The sequence below is a fragment of the Candoia aspera genome, chromosome 4 (genome assembly GCF_035149785.1).
Source record: "Candoia aspera isolate rCanAsp1 chromosome 4, rCanAsp1.hap2, whole genome shotgun sequence".
NCBI lineage: Eukaryota > Metazoa > Chordata > Lepidosauria > Squamata > Boidae > Candoia > Candoia aspera.
The window spans coordinates 80,136,483-80,157,568 of NC_086156.1; the positions used below are offsets into that span (position 1 = coordinate 80,136,483).

The 21,086-nt window shown below is 42.0% G+C and overlaps 1 protein-coding gene across 1 annotated transcript in view; it reads left to right on the forward strand.

Moving 5' to 3' along the window:
- KCNH4 (potassium voltage-gated channel subfamily H member 4) overlaps positions 1-21,086 on the forward strand; it is a 56,824-nt gene that overhangs the window by 16,510 nt on the left and 19,228 nt on the right. The window contains exons 3-9 of the mRNA XM_063302000.1: positions 710-841; positions 5,259-5,386; positions 12,380-12,623; positions 14,492-14,649; positions 18,179-18,380; positions 20,033-20,227; positions 20,662-20,861. Of these exons, the coding sequence (XP_063158070.1) occupies positions 710-841; positions 5,259-5,386; positions 12,380-12,623; positions 14,492-14,649; positions 18,179-18,380; positions 20,033-20,227; positions 20,662-20,861 (1,259 nt within the window). The remainder of the gene's footprint in view (positions 1-709; positions 842-5,258; positions 5,387-12,379; positions 12,624-14,491; positions 14,650-18,178; positions 18,381-20,032; positions 20,228-20,661; positions 20,862-21,086) is intronic.

Consider the following 21,086-nt stretch of genomic DNA (forward strand, 5'->3'; position numbering starts at 1 on the left):
CTTTAGGCTGTTCATCAGCAGGAAGCTGTATTCCTTCCAAAAAAGAAAGGAAGAATCCTTGTTTTCTGCTTTATCAGTTGTGGACCCATAATTTATCACCATAAAGCAATATTTTAAATGAAAAAAGATAAGCAATAAATCGGTCAAAGTATGAGGAGGTAGCCCCTTAAGCTGACAGAGAATTGAGTTCATACATTTATTTTGTTGACACACCCACCAAAAGGCCCACGTGTCATTCTCCCTATAAGAAAGCATACCTGAAACGTGGGCCCATTAGAAGCTGGTAATAGGCTGTTTGGCGGTATACTGACATCCCAAGTCTGGGTTTGCACCACACACTGGGCTAGGATAAAATGAGTAGAATAGCTTGTGGTTCAGAATGTTGGGAAAACTCAGGTAAGGTCTTCACACTTGTGGTATGAACCAGGCCATCACTTTGAGCTATAATAAATAAATAAATTACTTGTGAATTGATAATATGGTTTATTTGTTCAGGTATAGCATGCTGGATAAGCATAGCACGTATATTTTATTAACCTGGGTTTAGGGTTTAGTGTAGTTTATGAACTTAGTCTTTGTGCCAGGTTTAAAGAAGAGATTTTCCAGGGTTGGTTCAACCTGAAGAATTAGGGAAGAGATGGGGGAGCTTGTGATTATTGATGGCAGGGAATCATGGAGCTCAATTTTTTTCTTCTCCCCTTTGGTTTAGGAACAGCCTTTTGGTGCCTGCTGGACATTGTCCCTATCAAGAATGAGAAAAGCGAAGTGGTCCTTTTCCTCTTCTCCTTCAAAGATATTACCAAGAGTCGTGGAAAGAATCATCTCAGTGAAAAAAAGGATGGTGAGGACATTTGGGGGTAAAACAATAGGCTCAAGAAGCAGGGCACTCAGGATCCAAAGTAGCAAAGGCTGAATGTTGATGATACTTATTGGCAGAGAAGTATACATGGGAAAGGGGTACGTCTTATCATAGCCTCCAAGTAGATAAGCCTTTCTGGATATTTACTAAATCAGTGAGAGAAGGCCTCTATCTTCTCCTAGTTGTGCAAAGTTTCTCTAGAATGTGCATATTCCTTATTGGGAGGGGCATAGTCTTGCCCCTACATTAGCAAATATTCCTTTTATCGTCTTTGGAGAAGATCTTGAATTGGCATTGCTATTCTGTAGCCTCTAGAGGTGGAAACAATTAATTGACTTTGGCTGATCTTAAAAAACTAAGCAGGTTTGCATCTGGTTGGTATTTCACTGGGAGCCCCAGTGGAAAATGCCAAAGCTGTAGTCTATGCTGGGAAATTGAAAAAACAAGAATGCAGTGGCAGACCACTTCTGTAATTGTGGCCAAGGAAACTAAATTGACCTGTCCATGAAGTTACCAGGAGTTGAGCCTGACTTTTTAGTCCTGTGGTTTCATGCACCCCTTTTCCCCAAATTAAACAGCCTCTCTAAAAATTACTGTTTAACTGATTTTAATATGCCAGAAAGGGAAAATATTAAATACATTAGAGGTAATCATCATATCTACTATATTAATTTAATTTTAATAATACTGAGTTTACATTAATTCATTTTTTCCTCACCCCCCCCCCCCCATGATTATCCTGTCCCTTCCCCTTTTTGATGTGCATCTCTTGGCATGAAAGGCCAAGTGTGACCCTTGACACCAAACTGTGGTGTAGCCTGACCTAGAAGAACAGAGAGATGATGGACAAGCTACATGTGCCTCTGGGCCTTCTTATAAGGGGAAAGGGTCTGTGTTTTGGGACATATACATCTCCCTCCAAATAAAAACCAGAAAGCAGCAAAATCATTGGTGATTTTACTGTTTCCTCTCCAAACTGTCTGGCTGGCTGAGAAATTCTGGGAGTTGAAGTCCACACATCTTAAAGTTGCTAAGGTTGAGAAACTCTGGCTTATAGTGTTAAGTATGAACCCAGCAATTGTGATTTATTCAACAAATCACACTTTAAAAAAATCATTGCCTAGCACAATCTGTAAATCCCACCATTGAAATGACTGGAACACTAATTACAGTACTCCCAAACATAAACTGCCCAGAGTCCCCTTTTCAGGAGAGATGGACGGTGATAGAAATTTGAAATATAAATAAATAAATAAATAAAATAAAGTGTGCCTCTGTAAGAGAACTTCCTGCTTCATTACTAGAGAGGATTGAATTAATATATAATAAAATAATCAGCCTGTTTTCAGTCCGTGTCACTTTTGCATATGTTTACCAGTAAATCCATTTAATTTGATTTCCGTGTTTTCCTGCAACTAAAGAAAAAGAAGTGAAACTTTGCTGTTAAAAGCTTTATTAAAATACACATTTCTAAACATATTCTCAAAAACTGAAATTCCTGAATGTTCAGAACTGCACCCATCTCACCAGGGGAAGTAACAGTAGAAGTTTTAGATTCGACCTGTACTTTTGATTGGCTAGTCAGAAGAACAATTTGGAAAGCCGACTGAAGTAACCTTTTTTTTACTGGAGCTCCATAAGAATTTGCTAGCCAAAGCCAGCCCATGCCAGAGCTTCCTGTCAGTCGTCAACACCCCCAGCTCCCCCAGGGACGAGTCAGTCACCTCTAGAATATCATCCATCCATCATGCCCTTGGTCGGCCCCTCTTCCTTTTGCCTTCCACTCTCCCTAGCAACAGCATCTTCTCCAGGGTGTCCTGTCTTCTCATTATGTGGCCAAAGTATTTCAGTTTTGCCTTTAATATCATTCCCTCAAGTGAGCAGTCTGGCTTTATTTCCTGGAGGATGGACTGGTTTGATCTTCTTGCAGTCCAAGGCACTCTCAGAATTTTCCTCCAACATCACAGTTCAAAAGCGTCTATCTTCCTTCTCTCAGCCTTCCTTATGGTCCAACTCTCGCAGCCATATGTTACTACGGGGTACACCATTGCTTTAACTATGCGGACCTTTGTTGTCAGTGTGAGGTCTCTGCTCCTGACTATTTTATTGAGATTTGTCATTGCTCTTCTCCCAAGGATTAAGCATCTTCTGATTTCTTGACTGCAGTCAGCATCTGCAGTAATCTTTGCACCTAGAAATACAAAGTCTTTCACTGCTTCTACATTTTCTCCCTCTATTTGCCAGTTATCAATCAAGCTGGTTGCCATAATCTTGGTTTTTTTGAGGTTTAGCTGCAAGCCAGCTTTTGCACTTTCTTCTTTCACCTTCATCATAAGGCTCCTCAGTTCCTCTTCGCTTTCAGCCATCAAAGTGGTATCATCTGCATATCTGAGATTGTTAATGTTTCCTCCAGTGATTTTAACTCCAGCCTTGGATTCCTCAAGCCCAGCATGTCACATGATGTGTTCTCCGTACAAGTTGAATAGGTAGGGTGAGAGTATACAGCCCTGCCGTACTCCTTTCCCAATCTTAAACCAGTCCGTTGTTCCATGGTCTGTTCTTACTGTTGCTACTTGGTTGTTATACAGATTCTTCAGGAGGCGTACAAGATGACTTGGTATCCCCATACCACTAAGAATTTGCCACAGTTTGTTATGGTCCATACAGTCAAAGGCTTCAGAATAGTCAATAAAACAGAAATAGATGTTTTTCTGAAACTCCCTGGCTTTTTCCATTATTTAGCGGATATTGGCAATTTGCTCCCTAGTTCCTCTGCCTTTTCTAAACCCAGCTTGTACATCTGGCAATTCTCGCTCCATGAATTGCTGAAGTCTACCTTGCAGGATCTTGAGCATTACCTTACTGGCATGTGAAATGAGTGCCACTGTTCGATAGTTTGAACCTTCTTTAGTGTTTCCCTTTTTTGGTATGGGGATATAAGTTGATGTTTTCCAATCTGATGGCCATTCTTGTGTTTTCCAAATTTGCTGGCATATAGCATGCATTACCTTGACAGCATCATCTTGCAAGATTTTGAACAGTTCAGCTGGGATGCCATCATCTCCTGCTGCCTTGTTATTAGCAATGCTTCTTAAGGCCCATTCAACCTTACTCTTCAGGATGTCTGGCTCTAGCTCACTGACCACACCGTCAAAGCTATCCCCGATATTGTTATCCTTCCTATACGGGTCTTCTGTATATTCTTGCCACCTTTTCTTGATCTCTTCTTCTTCTGTTAGGTCCTTGCCATCTTTGTTTTTGATCATACCCATTTTGGCCTGGAATTTACCTCTGATGTTTCTAATTTTCTGGAAGAGGTCTCTTGTCCTTCCTATTCTATTGTCTTCTTCCACTTCCGCGCATTGCTTATTTAAAAATAATTCCTTATCTCTTCTGGCTAACCTCTGGAATTTTGCATTTAATTGGGCATATCTCCCCCTATCACTGTTGCCTTTTGCTTTCCTTCTTTCTTGGGCTACTTCTAGTGTCTCAGCAGACAGCCATTTTGCCTTCTTGGTTTTCTCTTTCTTTGGGATGTATTTTGTTGCCGCCTCCTGAACAATGTTGTGAACTTCTGTCCAGAGTTCTTCCGGGACCCTATCTACTAATTCCAGTCCCTTAAATCTATTCTTCACCTCCACTGCATATTCCTTAGGAATATTAGCGAGCTCATATCTAGCTGATCTGTGGATCTTCCCTAATCTCTTTGGTCTGATCCTAAATTGTGCAAGAAGAAGTTCATGATCTGAACTACAGTCAGCTCCAGGTCTTGTTTTTACCGACTGTATAGATGTCCACCACCTTTGGCTGCAAAGGATGTAGTCAATCTGATTTCGGTGTTGTCCATCTGGGGAAGTCCATGTATAAAGCCATCTCTTAGGTTGTTGGAATTGTGCTTAATAGACACACATAATCACATTTATCTTACTTTCTGCATTTAGAGTTCTACTGTGAAAAATATGGTAGATTAGCTCATAGCAATATGTAAAATTAATATTCCTTCTCATCCCTCTGGTCTGCTTTTTGAGAAGATGATTTAGTTTAGCTATTGCTAATTGTTGAGGAACCCTGTGATATCCTTCTCCTTCCTGGATTGACTGTTCATTTCACTTAGAAAGATGCCCTACTGCTGGCAGCTGGGTGAACCCTTCACAAATCACTTCATATTAATTCTCAGTGATAGGAATAGCTAGCCAGGAGATACAAGGCAGAGAGATAGATAAATTCCTGAAATCAGCATTTTAGAATGAGGTAATGAGATCGAGGGACAATGATACCTCTGGATGGAAAGGGAGGCAAGTCGGAATGCTAAGTTGAAGGAGCCAACACATAAATACAAGCCTGTCCTGTCTGATAATTGGTACCATGATTCTAATCTTATTCTTTTTTTCTTTTCCAGAAAAGTACCACTGTAAGAAGTCAAGGAGCTCCCATTTGTGGGTGGCCAAGAAACAAGGGCGGACAGCTTTGCACCATCTCACCAGGCAGTTCAACAAGAAGGAACGGACAGAGATGAAGATGAACAGTGTAAAGATATCACCTGCTTACTTACCCCTTATTTCTGGGGAAGGGAGAGGGTTAGGGATTCCTTGAGTCCCAGCTTTTTCAGCTATAGGCACATTAATTGACACAGGCTTTTCCATTAGCATGTCCACAAATCATCTTTCTTTGCGGACTTTCAGGATGTGGTTCATCTCTTTAGAATCATCCAAAGCCAAAATGGGAGGAGATTCTAATATAGTTCAGTGTCTATGGAGCAGTGGGTGTCAAAATAGGCAAGATGGCATGTGCGGCATCACAGTCCAAGCCCCACCACTTTTGTGTATGCACTGATGTTGCACGCACATACAACAGGGGCAGGACTTGGATCACAACACAGCACCTGCATCTCACAGTTTCTGATGCCCATGATAGTATAGCTTGCAGTCTCTGTGCCATTTTATCACTGTAGATCAACTGGCAAAGAGTGCACCGAAGGGAGGAGATGGATGGGGACAAATTGGATAAATAAATAAATCAATTTTGTCAGGGAGGGCAATTCTGTGGCTTAGCAGCTTCTGATGTAGGCCGTTCCCACACTCTCCCTGAACAGAGCTCAACCCCCAAATAGATATGAATTGGGGCAATGCCAGAGATATGAATTGGGAAATATAAATTGGGGCAACCACCAATGTGTTGTGTGGTTAATAGCAGTAAGATTCTCACTCTGAAGAAGTGCTTTAACCTCAGCTAAAGCTCACCTTTTAGCCACAACCTGTACCCTCTCAAACAGTTCAGTGACTCCTCTCAGCAGTAAAAGGAACTTCACAGAGGTGTCCCCTTAAAAACTGGTGGTGAAAAGGTCATCTCATGGCACCAAAACAAGATAGGTTTTCCTATCCAACCAGGACCCTATGTGTTTTATAGAAATTAGGGACTGGTGTAGCTTCCCCTGGCCACACGCCCTATAAATACGCTACACTACAACTCCCATAACATCCCCAGGTTAAACCACCTACAAATTACTGAATTTCAGTTGTGGTTGTGTGTGTTTGTATATGTGTGCAGGCTGAAAGAGAAGAGGAAGTGACAATTTAGTACATTTATGCTCCATACTGTATATTCCATGTTAAGTTGGGATGCAGTAAGATGTAGATGGCATGAGTTCAGCATGGTTTATTCAAGATTCTTCTGCAAATTGCAGAGTCAGCATTTTCAGCTTCCTTTCTGCAGCTCTTGTTTCGAGTGGAGCTTGTTCTGCAGGACTGACAAGGTCTTGCTTGTTCCTAAACTGCATTGAGAGATGGACATGCTGTCTGGCAGTGGAATTGGTGTGCATCCGGATATATCTGAATGTTCTGGGGTGGGTTCTGGTAGCTGCTAGAAAACCACCATGTGCATGAGTGTTGTCCTAACAGCCAGGAAACACGCTGAGACAAGGAACTGGTCTCTAATGTTTATTGCTAGTACTTAACCCCAAAGGTTAAGGCGGTCCCGATCTGTGTCTCTCTGAATGGCTGACCAATTCCTCAGTGCTACGCATGCGCTTGACAGTCTGGATGGGAGCCCCCTGCTCGCCATCCTTACTCATGACAAGTGTCCCCTACTGACAACCCAGATTTTTGCTTTTCCCTTCTCCTGCTTCCTTGGCATCTGGTCCCCCATGATCTAAGACCAGGGCAGATTAAAAGGCTTTGGGCTATTTGAGGGAAGTGCAGTGGTTGGCTGTTGGGAGGGAGGAGAGTTAGTTGAAGAACTGCATAAGCAGCTGTGCATGCAGGCTATCTATTCCAGCTACAAGCTGGGTATTCCCTGCCATGAGAAAAGCTAGAGACTTACACTAAGCTGATAATGGTGGCCAACCTCTGCTTTGGGGCAGGGAATGCCCTGATCCTCATCCACGGGGGGGGGGGGGGGGGGGGGAGGAACGTGTGCATATGTGTGCACATGCTGAAGAGTTTGGGAAGAGAGTTTTTAGGAGAAAAGTAGCCCCAAAAGTATTGTAATGGCAGTAGAAAGAATAGGGGGACAACATCCTGTTTCCTTGATTTTCAGAAATGAGACATATTTGAGATGCTTGTCGTAATGCAAGATGATTGGCAGCTACACAAAAAAGAGGAGCTGAACGCCTTGCGGCATTTCCATCTTCCTTCCTCCCCCCCCCCCTTGTTTTCTTTCTTATCCATAGATCATTGATGGCCAGTAAGTGGACCTTAATGAGTTGTAGTAACCCAGTGGAAGCTGGATTCTTGGGTAGCCGGCTCAGGTCGACTCAGCCCTCCATCCTTCCGAGGTCGGTAAAATGAGTACCCAGCTTGCTGGGGAAGATGATGACTGGGGAAGGCAATGGCAAACCACCCCACTCTATAGTTTGCCAAGAAAACATCACAAAAGCAGCATCCCCCCCAAAGGGTCAGGCATGACATGGTGCTTGCACAGGGGACCTTTCTCCTTTCACACAACCCTCAACTGTAATATTTCAAATTCATACAGCCAACAGCATTTTCTTTTTCCTTCTTTAAAGATTTATTGCAAGAGAACTGAGGCAGTAAGAGAAACAGATAGAAGGGACAAAGAGTATGTGAGAAAAAAATATCATGTATGCAGTTAAAAATATTTAAATTTTCCAGATTGCTCTCAAGTCTCAAAAGGAATCATTTCCTTGATTCCTTTGCTAAGAAGAGAGCTCTCTGGTGGCCTAAGGCAGTTTATAATATTTGACTTTATTTACATATATACAAGCTGAACAATGAACAGATAGATAATATACCTCTCCTTGCTTGTAAAAAAATATACTGCCTCCATCAAATTCCCTAGAGAGGAAGCAGCTAAATATACCTAGAGGGTTTAGACTTCCAGAGCAAAACATTCTTTGGGGTCCTTGGTGCTCTCTGAGCCTTGTTGTTTTCTTGGAGACATTTCATTGCCAGACTAGGCAACATCTTCAGTGCAAAGAGGGAGTGGGCCTTGCTCTCAGTTTATATACTGTGGCTTGCCCTGCTTGTGTTGTTGGGTGGGGGTGTTGTTCTCTCCTTGGGAGTTCTTTGATTGGGCTGTTGTTTGCTGCTTGGTTGATTGCCTGAGTTAATAGTTCCTTGATTAGGGTGCATTGTGCTGTTTGATGGTTCATCTGGTGTTAATCCTAGTGTTGATTTTTGCATATCTGGGTGTTGATTGCTGGCAAGGGAGTTTACTGTTCTTTTGGTGTTTCTATTGTCTCTTTTGAATGGTATGTAAATGTTGTTTACCTCTATGTGTCTGTTGATGGCTGCTTTGTCTGAGTGCCAGGCTTCCAGGAATTCTCTGGCATTTTTGGATTTGGCTTGGTTTAGGATGCTCACAGTTTCCCAGTTGAAACTATGGTCGAGTCTGTCATATTTGCTTCAATTGGTAAAACATTCTTTGTCAACCTATTTTTAGTCTTTTGCTCCTTTTTTGCAGTCACCCCCCCCCACTCTTTCCAGCTAAGTATGGGCAAATATATTGCATTTCCTATAAATGGCCCTTTCTATTTAAAGGTGTCTCCAACTACGTTCTAAATATTCTGACCCACTCACCTGTGATTTCCCCAAACAACAGAGGAAGTTGGCATGCTGGGCCACTATTAAGGAAGCTTATGCATTTATATTAATATCAATATTCCAAGCCTGTAGAAAAATTCAGACTCATTGACAATAATGCTTAAACTGAGGGGCTGGATCTTAAATTCCTTTCTTAATTCCTCTAGAATTCAGTGTAACTTGTTCAGTTGATTGCAAAGTGAGTTAAAGAGAGCTGATTTGAAATGGATTCTGACTCATTATTTTTAGTGGGGATGTGTAAAACATGATGTTTGAACTGTTTTGAATGTCTTGTTCTTGAAACAAAACAACTGAGTGCAGTGTATTTTGTTCCATTCTCAAAACAAATTTTTGACACTTGTTTTGTTTATCAGATTTAGCAATGTTGTCTATAAAGTGCACCTGATTATCAGAAGAACCTTGGTTTGGGAGGCTCTACCCCCAAAGTCTTACTAACAGGCACGAAGAGTGCCACCAAGCAGCCTTATAGACAAGTGCTTATACGAATGCTGTAGGGCCAGACTAAGGCCAACTGATGCCCTAAGCACACCCCAACAATGGTGATTCTTGGCAGAAGGGGCTCTTTACGCCATGAGACAGAAACAAATGTGATATCTGACAACACCTTCAAACCAAACTTTTAAACTTTAGTCACTCACCATGCCAAAGAAAACATTTTTTTTAGCAATGCAGATTAAAGTTGACCATGGCAGATAAGGACAATTATAAAAACTTTGACTAAAGTCAAGTGTGGCAGTAGAAGAGTTAAGGGCATGGTAGCCAGGGGAAAATACTCTGTGATGCCCCCTTCCCTAGGTGCCCTAAGCCTGTGGTTATTTTGTAAAATGGCTAATTCAGGGCTGGACTGCTGAGTATTTCAACAGAAGGTGAAGTGGTGGAAGATGCTAGACCAGACAGGTTGCACTCCATCTGCCTAACACCTTCTCCCTCAGGATGACCCTATGATCTGGTCATGTGGCTGCTTGAGCAGCAAGTGGCCATAGATGACTCAGCAAGGTACATGCATGTGTGTCTCCTTAAGCCTAGGGGCTATAAACTGTCCTGTCCTACCTAAATGAACCAAGGAAAGCAAGACGATGGACCCATTCCTGTTTTGTTCAGCCAATACCAAAGTCTAGAGAAACTTGGCAACAGTTTGACACATGGTACATCTCTTGTTTCCCAGTCAATAATCCAAGACAGAAAGTGTTCTTCAGGGCAGGCAATATGGTGACATCCCATCATTCATACTTGAATGTTGAGTTGGTAGAGCAACTTGTCTTCCTTAATGTGAACTTCCCATTGCTGGGCTTTCCTGACCTACTTCTGAGAGCCAGTCTTTTTCTTCTACCTCCAAAGCACTGACAGACACACATTGACTTGTGTTAAACTCACAGCCAGTAGTTGGCTTATCTGAGCAATTGCTCACGTCATCTGAGGGATGTGTACTAGAGGGAGGAGGCCTCATGTGGTTTGCCTAGGTGTCTCTCTACCAGTCCTTCCAGGAGCATTTAAACCATGCTCACACTGGATAAAGACCCCATGTGGCTCACCTAGATGTCTTTCTATTAGTCCCTGTACCACCTAAGTTGCAGTAGAATTCAGCCACTACCATCTCTGCTTTCACACATGTCCAATGTTGCTGTTGCTTGGCTTACTTATTAATTCAGCTAGATCAGAAAGAGTGTGCTGGCTCTGAGACTACACATCTTAGACACCACATACAGCACAGCAGGAATGCTCTGGCCAGCAGACCACAGAAGAGAGGACTGCTCTTATTGTTCCACGCTATTGCCCATTTGCCTGAAAAGTAAAAGACAGATTTTTTTTCCTAATTGCTATGGGGAAGTTGGACTTTACAGTAGTGTATTTGCATGTACTTGCAAATATACAGTACATATTGTAAGAATATTTGCCTATAGAAGAAAGCAGGTAAATGCAAAGTTGTTTGCCTGTGTGAGAACTGCTGTGCTTCAAACGTAAGTATTGGCAGTGCTCAGAATATTCAGATTGTCAGTAAAATGTTGGTTTGAGTTGTTTTGCTGAGGTTGTATGTGCACTCTGTGCATGCTTTTGTGCCCTGCTGATGTCTAGCTTCAGGATGTTTTTAATAAATGAAATGAGTCTTCACTTTCAAAATCTTTCTGAAAACACTACATCAACAGAACACAGGAGCAGGTACAGAGTGCATATACTGTACTAACCTACATTCAACAAGTCAGTGTAGTAACTTTTCAAAAATATGTATCTCAGTGCTTATTTTGACTGCGTTTTGCCTCCTCCTTGGCTGTGATGGGAGGTGCCAACTACTTCCCAATAGAAAAATATGAAAAAATTAGCTCTTTTCCTACATGTTAGATCTAGCAATTCAGAATAAGAATGAAGAGTTCTTTCAGTTAGAGGTGCCTAGGATTTTTATTCTGTTTTCTTTTTCTAATAGTGTCTTTTGCCAATCTTTCAGCAAACTGGTTGGTTGGTAGCACTCAGCATGGACTGTTACCCCACTTATTCTTTTGGCTGTAGAATGAAAAACCAGGGAACAAGGGACTGATGTCAAGTGCTCAAAATGTTTTAAATTTTGTTCTGATGAAGCACAGAACATTTTAGTAGTTTCAAGTTTTGTTCCATCATAATTCCATTTTCTGTTTTGTGCACATACCTAATTTTCCTGTTTGTTACTTCAACAGCTTTTGCTGAAACATAAGAGGAACTTATTATATATGAATTAATAATATGAATCGTGAATGTCCACCTTCATTGCTCTATTAATTGTAAACCCTATTAACTTACAAATAAAGTCATGCTGCTATAAAAGATTAAGAATTCAGAGACTTTGGGGAAGCATCATTCTAACATGAAGTGTGTAATGCTTTCCATGGTGAAAGCCATATCTTTTCCTCTGAGTAGCATGATAGTGACAAAAAGATGAGGGAAAGACAAAGAAATGGACAGATCTAAGACAAAAATTAAACTTGATTCTTTTAAATTATGTTAAACTAAAATCAGCAAAAGACAATTAATAAGATTATACTCTATGCACTACATCATTTTGGCTTTCTCATACATTAGAAATTACAATTTGGTACAACTTCTGCAGGGACTCTGGCTGCTGCTCCCAAGCCTTCCAAGAACTATGTCTAGGAATGCTAAGGCTGAAGACTTGGTACCCTCATTCTACAAGTTATTTTCTTTTATATACAAATAGCTGCTTTCCACCCTGCCCTTCTGCTGCTCCTCTTCTCTCTTCTTCTCTCTCTCACGCACAAACCCTTACCCAGCAGAACTGGCCCCAGCCACTCCTGGGAATGACATCATTGCACACTGCCATTCCCAGAGGCTATTTTTCAGCAGGGTTAGGAGAGATGTCTGCCCTGCAAAAGCTGCTAATTTCAGCCTAGTGCGGGACCCCCAGGGGCTTCTAAGGAGCTTACGATGACAATGTTGGGAGCTGAAATTGCATTTCCTTTCTTGTGCTCTTCAGGATGTCTTTGAAAACAAGCCCTCAGTGCCAGAGTACAAAATGGCCTATGTACAGAAGTCGCGCTTCATCCTCCTTCACTACAGCATCTTCAAAGCCCTGTGGGACTGGCTCATCCTCCTGGCTACTTTCTATGTGGCAGTAACTGTTCCCTACAACGTCTGCTTCACTGATGCTGAGGATAGCTTGACGGCTGCCCGCAGCACCATCGTCAGTGACATTGTGGTGGAGATGCTTTTCATTGTGGGTAAGGGCTTAGGACTGAGCTGGGGGGAGTCAACCAGATCTCTACAACGGAATGAAAAGGGTACCCCCTGAGCAGACATGCAAAATGAGCACCAATGTTCCTATAACAGAGATCAGATCATGTTGTATTCTTTATTTCGAGAACAGCGTTTCTCGACCTCAGCTGGCTGGGGGAACTCTAGGAATTGAAGTCTTAATGTTGCTGAGGTTGAGAAACACTGTTCTAGAACAAGGAACAGTCAGCTCCTAGCAGAGGGTCACACCAAGCTTTCTGAGGCATGTCAAGGGCTGCTTTCCAAAAGTGGGCGGGGCCAGAGCCTCTTTTGGAAAGGTGGATGCAGAGGTTTTAAAGGTTCTAGTGGATGCCTTACGCCTCTTAAAGCCATCGAACGCCAGGAACGGAAAAAAAAGGGCCCCACATTTTTGGCCTGCAGCAGATTGTTTTTTTCAGCCACAAAGGGGATACTGGGGGGCTTCATTTTGACCCAGGGCCATACTTTTTGACCACCTGCCACCTGCCCTAAAGCAGTAATTCAGGATAAAATATAACAGAAAAACAAACTTAAACAAGAAACATGATTGGATAATTGTTACCTTCTTAATAACAATAGTTAGGTCATTAAATCATGCAGTGTCCTCTGATTAGAACAACAATGGTTATTTTCAAATGTTAACTGTTCAGCTATTCATTTAGTATGGCCTTGCACTGGCCCTATGCCTACATTCTAATGGAATATAATGTATTTGACCATTGAATAATGCTTTCAAGTATTACCCCAAACAGTCAGGATTTCCCCCATCAAATACTGAGAGTAGGACTTAGCGAGACTCCTCTATTAGACAATCTTAGGACTTTTACAGTTCTCCGTGTTTTCAGTATTACCCAATTAGGGGGACTGATACAGAATTAAACAGATTTGAAACAAATGTCAATATGCTAAGAATGGAACTCTAATATTCCAGAGGTAGCGTAGCTGTGATTCCTAGAAACTGAAGAGCAAACTCCGACTTCCACTGCTTATGAGTTTCCTAGGGCAAGTTGGGCAATATGGTAGAGCAGCCATGTGATCCTGGACAAAGATGCAACTGCTTTAAAGAGCTACTGTCATGGCCAGCTGAGACTTGGAAGATGAAGAGGAGTTACAAGAGGGTCGTCAGCCTGAGGGGATTCAGCTGGAAGAGTTACAGGCAGGGAAAGCAGCTTTGCCTAGCAACCAGGATAGGCAGCTATCACTGGCCTCAGAAGAAGAGGTGGAACTAATACCTCCCCCCAATGCAAAGGCCTGCCGTGAAGAGAGGAGGGCTGAACAAAGGTGGTCAGCAAGACTATTGGCCAGAAAGAACCCCACCCCACCAAAGGAACAAATCTGGGTCACACCGCCCCTATATAAGAGGAGCCACACGCCTCACAGATCTGTTGGCGACAACTCTCCATTCACCTCACTACCAAGTTCCTCAACTCCTTAGCCTGCCTTCTCAAGTGGTGACCCTGGACCCTCATACTATGTTTGTTTGACCCTCATTTGTGCCTTGTTGACAAATTGAACTCTCTCTTGCCTCTAATTTAAGCTGGTTGAGTTTTTGTGGGCTGGGTATTTTGGGCATAAGGGACCACGATTGTTTGTTCAAAGCTTTTTGCCATTACAGCTCTGTTTGAAAACCTTTTTAGTAAAAATATAAGACTTACCTGTGTGTCTGTGACTTCCATGGGCCAGTACAGTTATCCCCAAAGCACTTTGTGGTATTGAATCCTGCACAGTCCTGTACAGCCCTACTCTGCGTATCAAATGCTTCTTCTTGTGTAACATGTAGTCATGGAGCACTGATATTGATAAATGTATAAATGTGCCCCCTCTTCTTTTTTCACAGATATTATTTTGAACTTTCGGACCACATATGTTAGTGAGTCAGGCCAAGTGGTTTATAATACCCGATCTATTTGCCTCCACTATGTGGCGACATGGTTCTTCGTGGACTTAATTGCAGCCTTGCCCTTTGACCTCCTCTATGCCTTCAACGTTCCAGTGGTGAGTGATTCTTTACATCAGCTCCTGGCAATGCATAAAAACACTCCGTAAGAAAGGCCCCAGCTCTTGCTGCTCGGATTGCCAAATAGTGATGTTGCAGAAAGAGAAGCTCATTCAGAAGCACCAGCTTCTAAGCCACATGATCACCAGCAGATGCTTCATAATTCTCCAAGTTCAAAGAGGTTATTTCTGTAAAGTGGCCCACACATGATAAGTTGCCAAGGAAATTGGCAGAGAGGGCATGTTACAGACCCTGTCCATGAGAGATTGTTGATTGGCAGGGTCCAGGAGGAGGGCCTTCCCTGCCATAGCTCCTGCCCTTTGGAATAAGCTATCCCCAGAGATAAGGCAAGCCCCCACTCTCCTGGCCTTCCATAAGGGCCTCAAGACATGGCTGTGCCACCTCGCTTGGGGTGGGAGGGGGGATAGTTCGTCATGGGGGTGGCTGGCGGCCTGATGCGGCCTCAGGAAATTTTAACAAGACTGCAATTTCGCCATCTTGGGATTATGTATTATATATTATATTTTATATTTTATAGTTTTTATTATATTTGTAGATTTATATTCTTATAAGGTATTTTTAATTGATATTCAACTGTTACTGTTTTAAATCTTTTGTAAACCGCCCAGAGTCATTTTGAGATGGGTGATATAAAAATACAATCAATCAATCAATCTGTCAATCAAATGGTAAATGGTGATATCTTCCCTGCTATCCTGAATATATAAGGGAGGGAGGAACAGTATCTAGAAAGTCATGAGTAAAAAGTCAATTGAACATGCTCAAGGCTTCAACAGTAATAAACACAGTGCATTTATACTACACTTACAGACATTAACTGCCATACTCTTGAAGAGTAGATCACATTATTAGCTCTTACAACAGGGATAATTTGATGTGCAGCTGCTCCTACTCCGGCTTTCTTTTAGCCAGCCAGCCATTTGTGTTTTTATTTTAGTGTATTCCATTCCACTCATCCTTCCCCTTCATCATTCAGCCAGCTGCATTTCATGCTCATTGAACATACTGTCTCCTCACTGGGTAAGACAGGTTTTGGTTCCCTCCTTCCACAATAGGTTTCATGCCCCTTTTAAAAAAATGTTATTCAGAAAATCTTGGTGTCCCCCTGAACCTACCAACACATCCCTTTTGATATGATAATTTGGCTATGTCAGAACTCAAATTGAAAAATCAGTTCATCATTAATTTATGTGGCAGCAAATTCCAGATTTAAAAACTCAGATTTAAGGAATGTAGCTAGTATTTGTAGAAGTGAGGTTCTGGAGCAGGTGCTTTTGCTTTATAAGTCAGCTACTTTGCTAGAAGTAGCTGGAAAGTCTATTGCCATGAAGGCCAAAGTAAAGCCTGTTTTTCTCAGCAGCAGTGCGCATGGGTGGGCAAAAATGACCTAAACCTCTCAACGTCTTGCCAGAATTGAATTTGCCCAGCCACCCACAATGCAGAGAGGGCTTGCGCAAAGTCTCCTCACCTTGTGCGGTCTGTAGGGCCTAAGGAAGTTGGTGGCCTTCTCTGAAATAGCCCCCAACGTTATGGAATACTGTCCCCCAGGAATGTTTATTCCAATTTGCCTTCAGTCACAGCTGCCTGTAGATGCCTATCTTGGGTTTTGATGGGGACTTTATCCTTGTTTTTTTGTAATTATTTTTTGGTTTTGGTATGGATTTGGATTTCTTTTCCTTCTCCTTTCATCTGATATTATATGCTGCCCTGAGTCCTTTGGGTTTGGGGCAGGTTATAAATACTGCGACAGAAAAGAAACAGTAATTACCAGCTATTGCAAAATCCCAGATCTCCAACTTAGATTTTAACCATGCAACAGTAATGAATGTTGCAGCCCCAGCCACCTCTCTCTTTTCCAATACCTGCTTTTCCTAAAGGCCTGTTCCACTTTTGCCTATTTTGCTTACAGGGGAGATGTTGGGGCTGAAGCGTCTTTACAATTCAGCACTTTGTAGTCAAATGTCTGAACAAGAATTGGACATACTGTACTTTGATCACAGCATCTGTGCTTATACAGAAGCCCATGTAGTACTTAATTGGTCACAAGATGTAAACATGATTCTTGAAATGAGATTCAAGGGATAAGGAATGGGATGTATACTGAATGCTGCCCTGTTGGAATTTGGAATTCCTTGTCCTTTTTCAGAAAATTTCATTCTTCCTGCTGACCCATTTTATTTTGTTAAGAGACAGTTATTGTTGCATGCCCACTAAACTAGTCATCTTTTAGTTCAATATTTTTCTCCTAGTATTAACTTGTATTAGTTCATACTAATGCATAGTTTGGGATTCCTCTGAACTGTTCACATTTCCCTCTTATTCACAAGTGTGGCTGTTTGGGTTACAGAATAATTGGTGCCCAGGAGAATAAATCACTATTTGTTTATTTTATGCTATCATCTTAATTCACTTGTTTCTCTTTCAGTGAAATATAGTAAGTTCTGTGCACATATCAAAGAACCCATTAGAATGCTTTTTATACTACACAAGAACCAGTCAGCAAAGTAGTGTAAAACTGGTCTTCTCTTCTTTAACGATGTGTATACAACATGATTTCAGCCTAAGTTTTTTATGTTACTCAAAGCTCTGAAAAAATCAGAGAAGTTGAGCATTTTGAAATTCAACAATGAAATGTCAAGATGTCTCTAGCTGAATATGAGAGCAGCTCCGGACACTGTAAAGATTCTAACTGAACTCCATTTAGACTCTCTTTTCTCGCGGCAAGCCCCACATCTCACCTAGCTTCTTCTCTGCAGATAACGCCTTTCTTTCTTTCTTTCTTTCTTTCTTTTTCTTTCTTTTCTTTCTTTCTTTCTTTCTTTCACCTTTTTTTTGCCTTTCAACCCTCTGGGGGTCTCATTAGGTGGGGTTGATGGGATATGTCATGCCATCAGGACCCAGCACTTGAAGCCTTTGGTACAGCCTCTTGGCTAATGAGGTTGCTAGTGATTATATCTTTCTTGACAACACACAGAGCAAATGGGAGTCAGTAATTTCTAGTATCTTACTTTCCAATCAAAGCTTGCCAGCTTCATCTTGTCTTTTAGATGACAGTGAACTGGCTTTAGTCCAGCGGTGCCATTTGTGCTGCATCACTAGGGAGAGTTCTGAGGGCCATGGTCCAGAAATGTACTCATCGTTCCACCCCTCCCCTCCCCCAGAAGAGCTTGGACACGCCGCAGAATGAAATTGGTTGGAAACTGTAAAAAATAGAGTCTGGATTCACACAAGTCCATGATTTCTTGGACAAGCAATAAATCATAGTTTAAAAATATAGTCTCTGAGTTTACAGACCAACCCAAAATCAAACCAATCACATTATGCTTAGTGTTATGCATGAACTTTGCAGTTATTGACCTATGATCACTTCTGGAGCTTTGTGGCCAAATGGAGTTTGGAACCTTGGTCTCCCCACTCCTTGTCCACTATGCTGTGCCCTGCATCACAGTGGCTGAATGCTCTAGTCTCTTTGATATTGATCTGTTTTTCTCTTCCCACCTTTCCCAGACATACCTGGTACACCTGTTGAAGACTGTCCGTCTCCTGCGCTTGCTCCGCTTGCTCCAGAAACTGGACCGCTATTCTCAGTACAGTGCCATGGTCCTGACCTTACTCATGTCCATGTTTGCCCTGCTGGCTCACTGGATGGCTTGCATCTGGTATGTCATCGGCCGGCAGGAGAGCAACAACCCTGTGACCTGGGACATTGGTGAGCTTAGGGTATGATTGGGAAGCCCTTGTCATAGAAATCCTGGGTGCATTGCACCAAACAGGCAGATGCATCTCTTCTCAGAATTCACGGCCAGGATCTTATGTATTCTGGAAAGATAGAGTCTAAATGAGACTGAGGTCGAAGAGGAATTCAACTTTTTTAGGACAATGGAATCACCTTTGCCAAGATTGTGCCAAACTATGACAACCTAGTGACACAACTATTAAACATCATTTGATTTAATGTAGAGAAAAGCAACTTTGGAGCATAAGAATGGCTAGTGCCAGTAACAACACCAACACTTCATGCTCGCACATAGAATCCTGTGAATAGGGATGCAACTTCTAAGCAAAAGTTCAGAGCTTGTTAAGAATACACATAGGTAAAGGTTTCCCTTGATGTAAAGTCCAGTCGTGTCAAAGAATACACATATAAACACATATATAGTAAAACCTTAATTTAACAGACCATTTGGGGGCAAAATGCCCGTTAGACCTGAAAGTTGTAGATTCAAATTCAGCAGAAGCTCTTGTTACAGGACATGCTTCGGAACTTAAGCAGAGTGCTGAAAGAATACTGAGTAAATCAGTAGCAGAACATCCCATTAAAAAAACCCTAACTCATTATCTCAATGGACAGTCACTGTGTTTGAAGTAAAAGCTAGATTTATTAAGACATACAGTACATGAAAATAAAAAACCTCAGTTTTAAAAAACTAGATCTTGAAAAGCATAAGGGAGGGAGAGAGAAATAGGAAGTGTCCTTTCTCTCCTAAATCCAGAGACTAGCAATAGCTTGTTTGTAACTATTGTAACTAGCAATAGATCAGATGAGAAATAGATACAGGGACAGCATGTGAAGACCCTTCCCGTCATTTATGTCTCACCATTTGCCCTAGTAATCAAATAGGCACATCGGTGCAAAAAAGATGATACAGTCTTTGAATGGTGGTCTGGAGAATCAAAGTTTTACTGTATGCTGGGTAGCATGGGACTTTGCAGGCCATGTGTGTGTCAAAATCTGCCAGATTCCAGATTCATTATCATGATATAAGCCCTGCCCTTTTGTTCATGTGAATGACACTGATCACTTGACATATGTGAATAACACAAGCTCAGTTGAAGTATAGAATTAAAAAGAAGATTGATTGATGATCTAGCATTTGACTTGCTACTCTGCTCTGACATGAAAATTGTTTAGGGCAGACTTCTGAGACTTTCCTCCCATGGGCATCTCAAATTCTAGGTGCCCTATTACATTTAGCTTAGCCTTATATAACTTCTGGCTGTGTTCATATGTTGACCTTATCTGTAATATGGTTTCTTTGGCTTGTCATGTTGTATGAATGCAATCAATTGTGACTTTGCTAACAAACCATGATTAAATGAACCATGGCTTGGTATATGTAAAGCCAGCTATTGTGGCTAATTCAACAAACCATGGTTAAAATGAACCAGAACTTAGCAGAATATGTAAACTTAGTCCTATGTCATCAGAAGCTTTCTTAGATGATACAAACCAGACTAAATTTAAAAATTATGCTAAGACAAAGCCAAACAGACATACTTCAGTTTTAAAAATGACTCTAGCCATACATTCTCTGAGTCCTCGTTCACCCAAGGGGATTAACCCCTCATTGTGCTCAGCAGGCTGGCTCCATGAATTGGGCAAGCGGATCGAGGCTCCCTATATCAACATCTCGGTGGGTGGACCGTCCATCCGTAGTGCCTACATCGCCTCTCTGTACTTCACCCTCAGCAGCCTGACTAGTGTGGGCTTTGGCAACGTCTGCGCCAACACAGATGCTGAGAAAATCTTTTCCATCTGCACCATGCTCATTGGTGGTAAGTACATCACGGGTGTAGATGCACATCCCTTTCCATATGCCCTGAAAAGTGTAACATTTGGCACTGGCATCTCAAACCATCTTTCTCAACCTGGATGTATTGGGATTACAACTCCCAAAATTCCCAGCCATGATTCCAACTACACAGGGGCAATTGTGGGGAAAGAATACATTCAGAAAGATAAGGTCTGTTAAGTTCTATCACAGCCACACATCTCAATGGCTAAATTAAGCCTCTGTGATCCCAAACTGTCTATGACTCCGTATTTTAGCGGAGAAAAAAAATAAGGAAGGGCTATTCCTTTCATGCCCTGTTTTCAGACTGGTTTTCTTGGAGCAGGTCTTGTGACAGTTGAAAACAGGGCTCTGATTAGAAGGGTCATTCCTCTGATCCAAAGAAATGTTTATCCTTCTTTCTCCTCCCTGCCTCAGCTCTGATGCATGCCGTGGTCTTCGGCAATGTGACAGCCATCATACAACGCATGTATTCACGGCGCTCCCTCTATCATACCCGCATGAAGGATCTCAAGGACTTCATCCGTGTCCACCGCCTGCCCCAGCAGCTCAAGCAGCGTATGCTAGAGTACTTTCAGACCACGTGGTCCGTCAACAATGGCATTGATGCAAATGAGGTGGGGCAACTCATTCGCTGAATTTTCTAGAGGGAGATTGGGAGGGAACATTGTCTAATGGCTAAAGAGGAGAACATGAATTCAAGAGGCCTGAATTTGTGACCTGTTTCTTTGCAAGAAGGAGGAACTTTTGCTGCCTCAAATACCAAGCCAGTATAATAGGACTTGCCTTACCTAGATGGATTGGAAGGGTTTTTTTTAAAAAAAATGCAGCATAATTTAAAA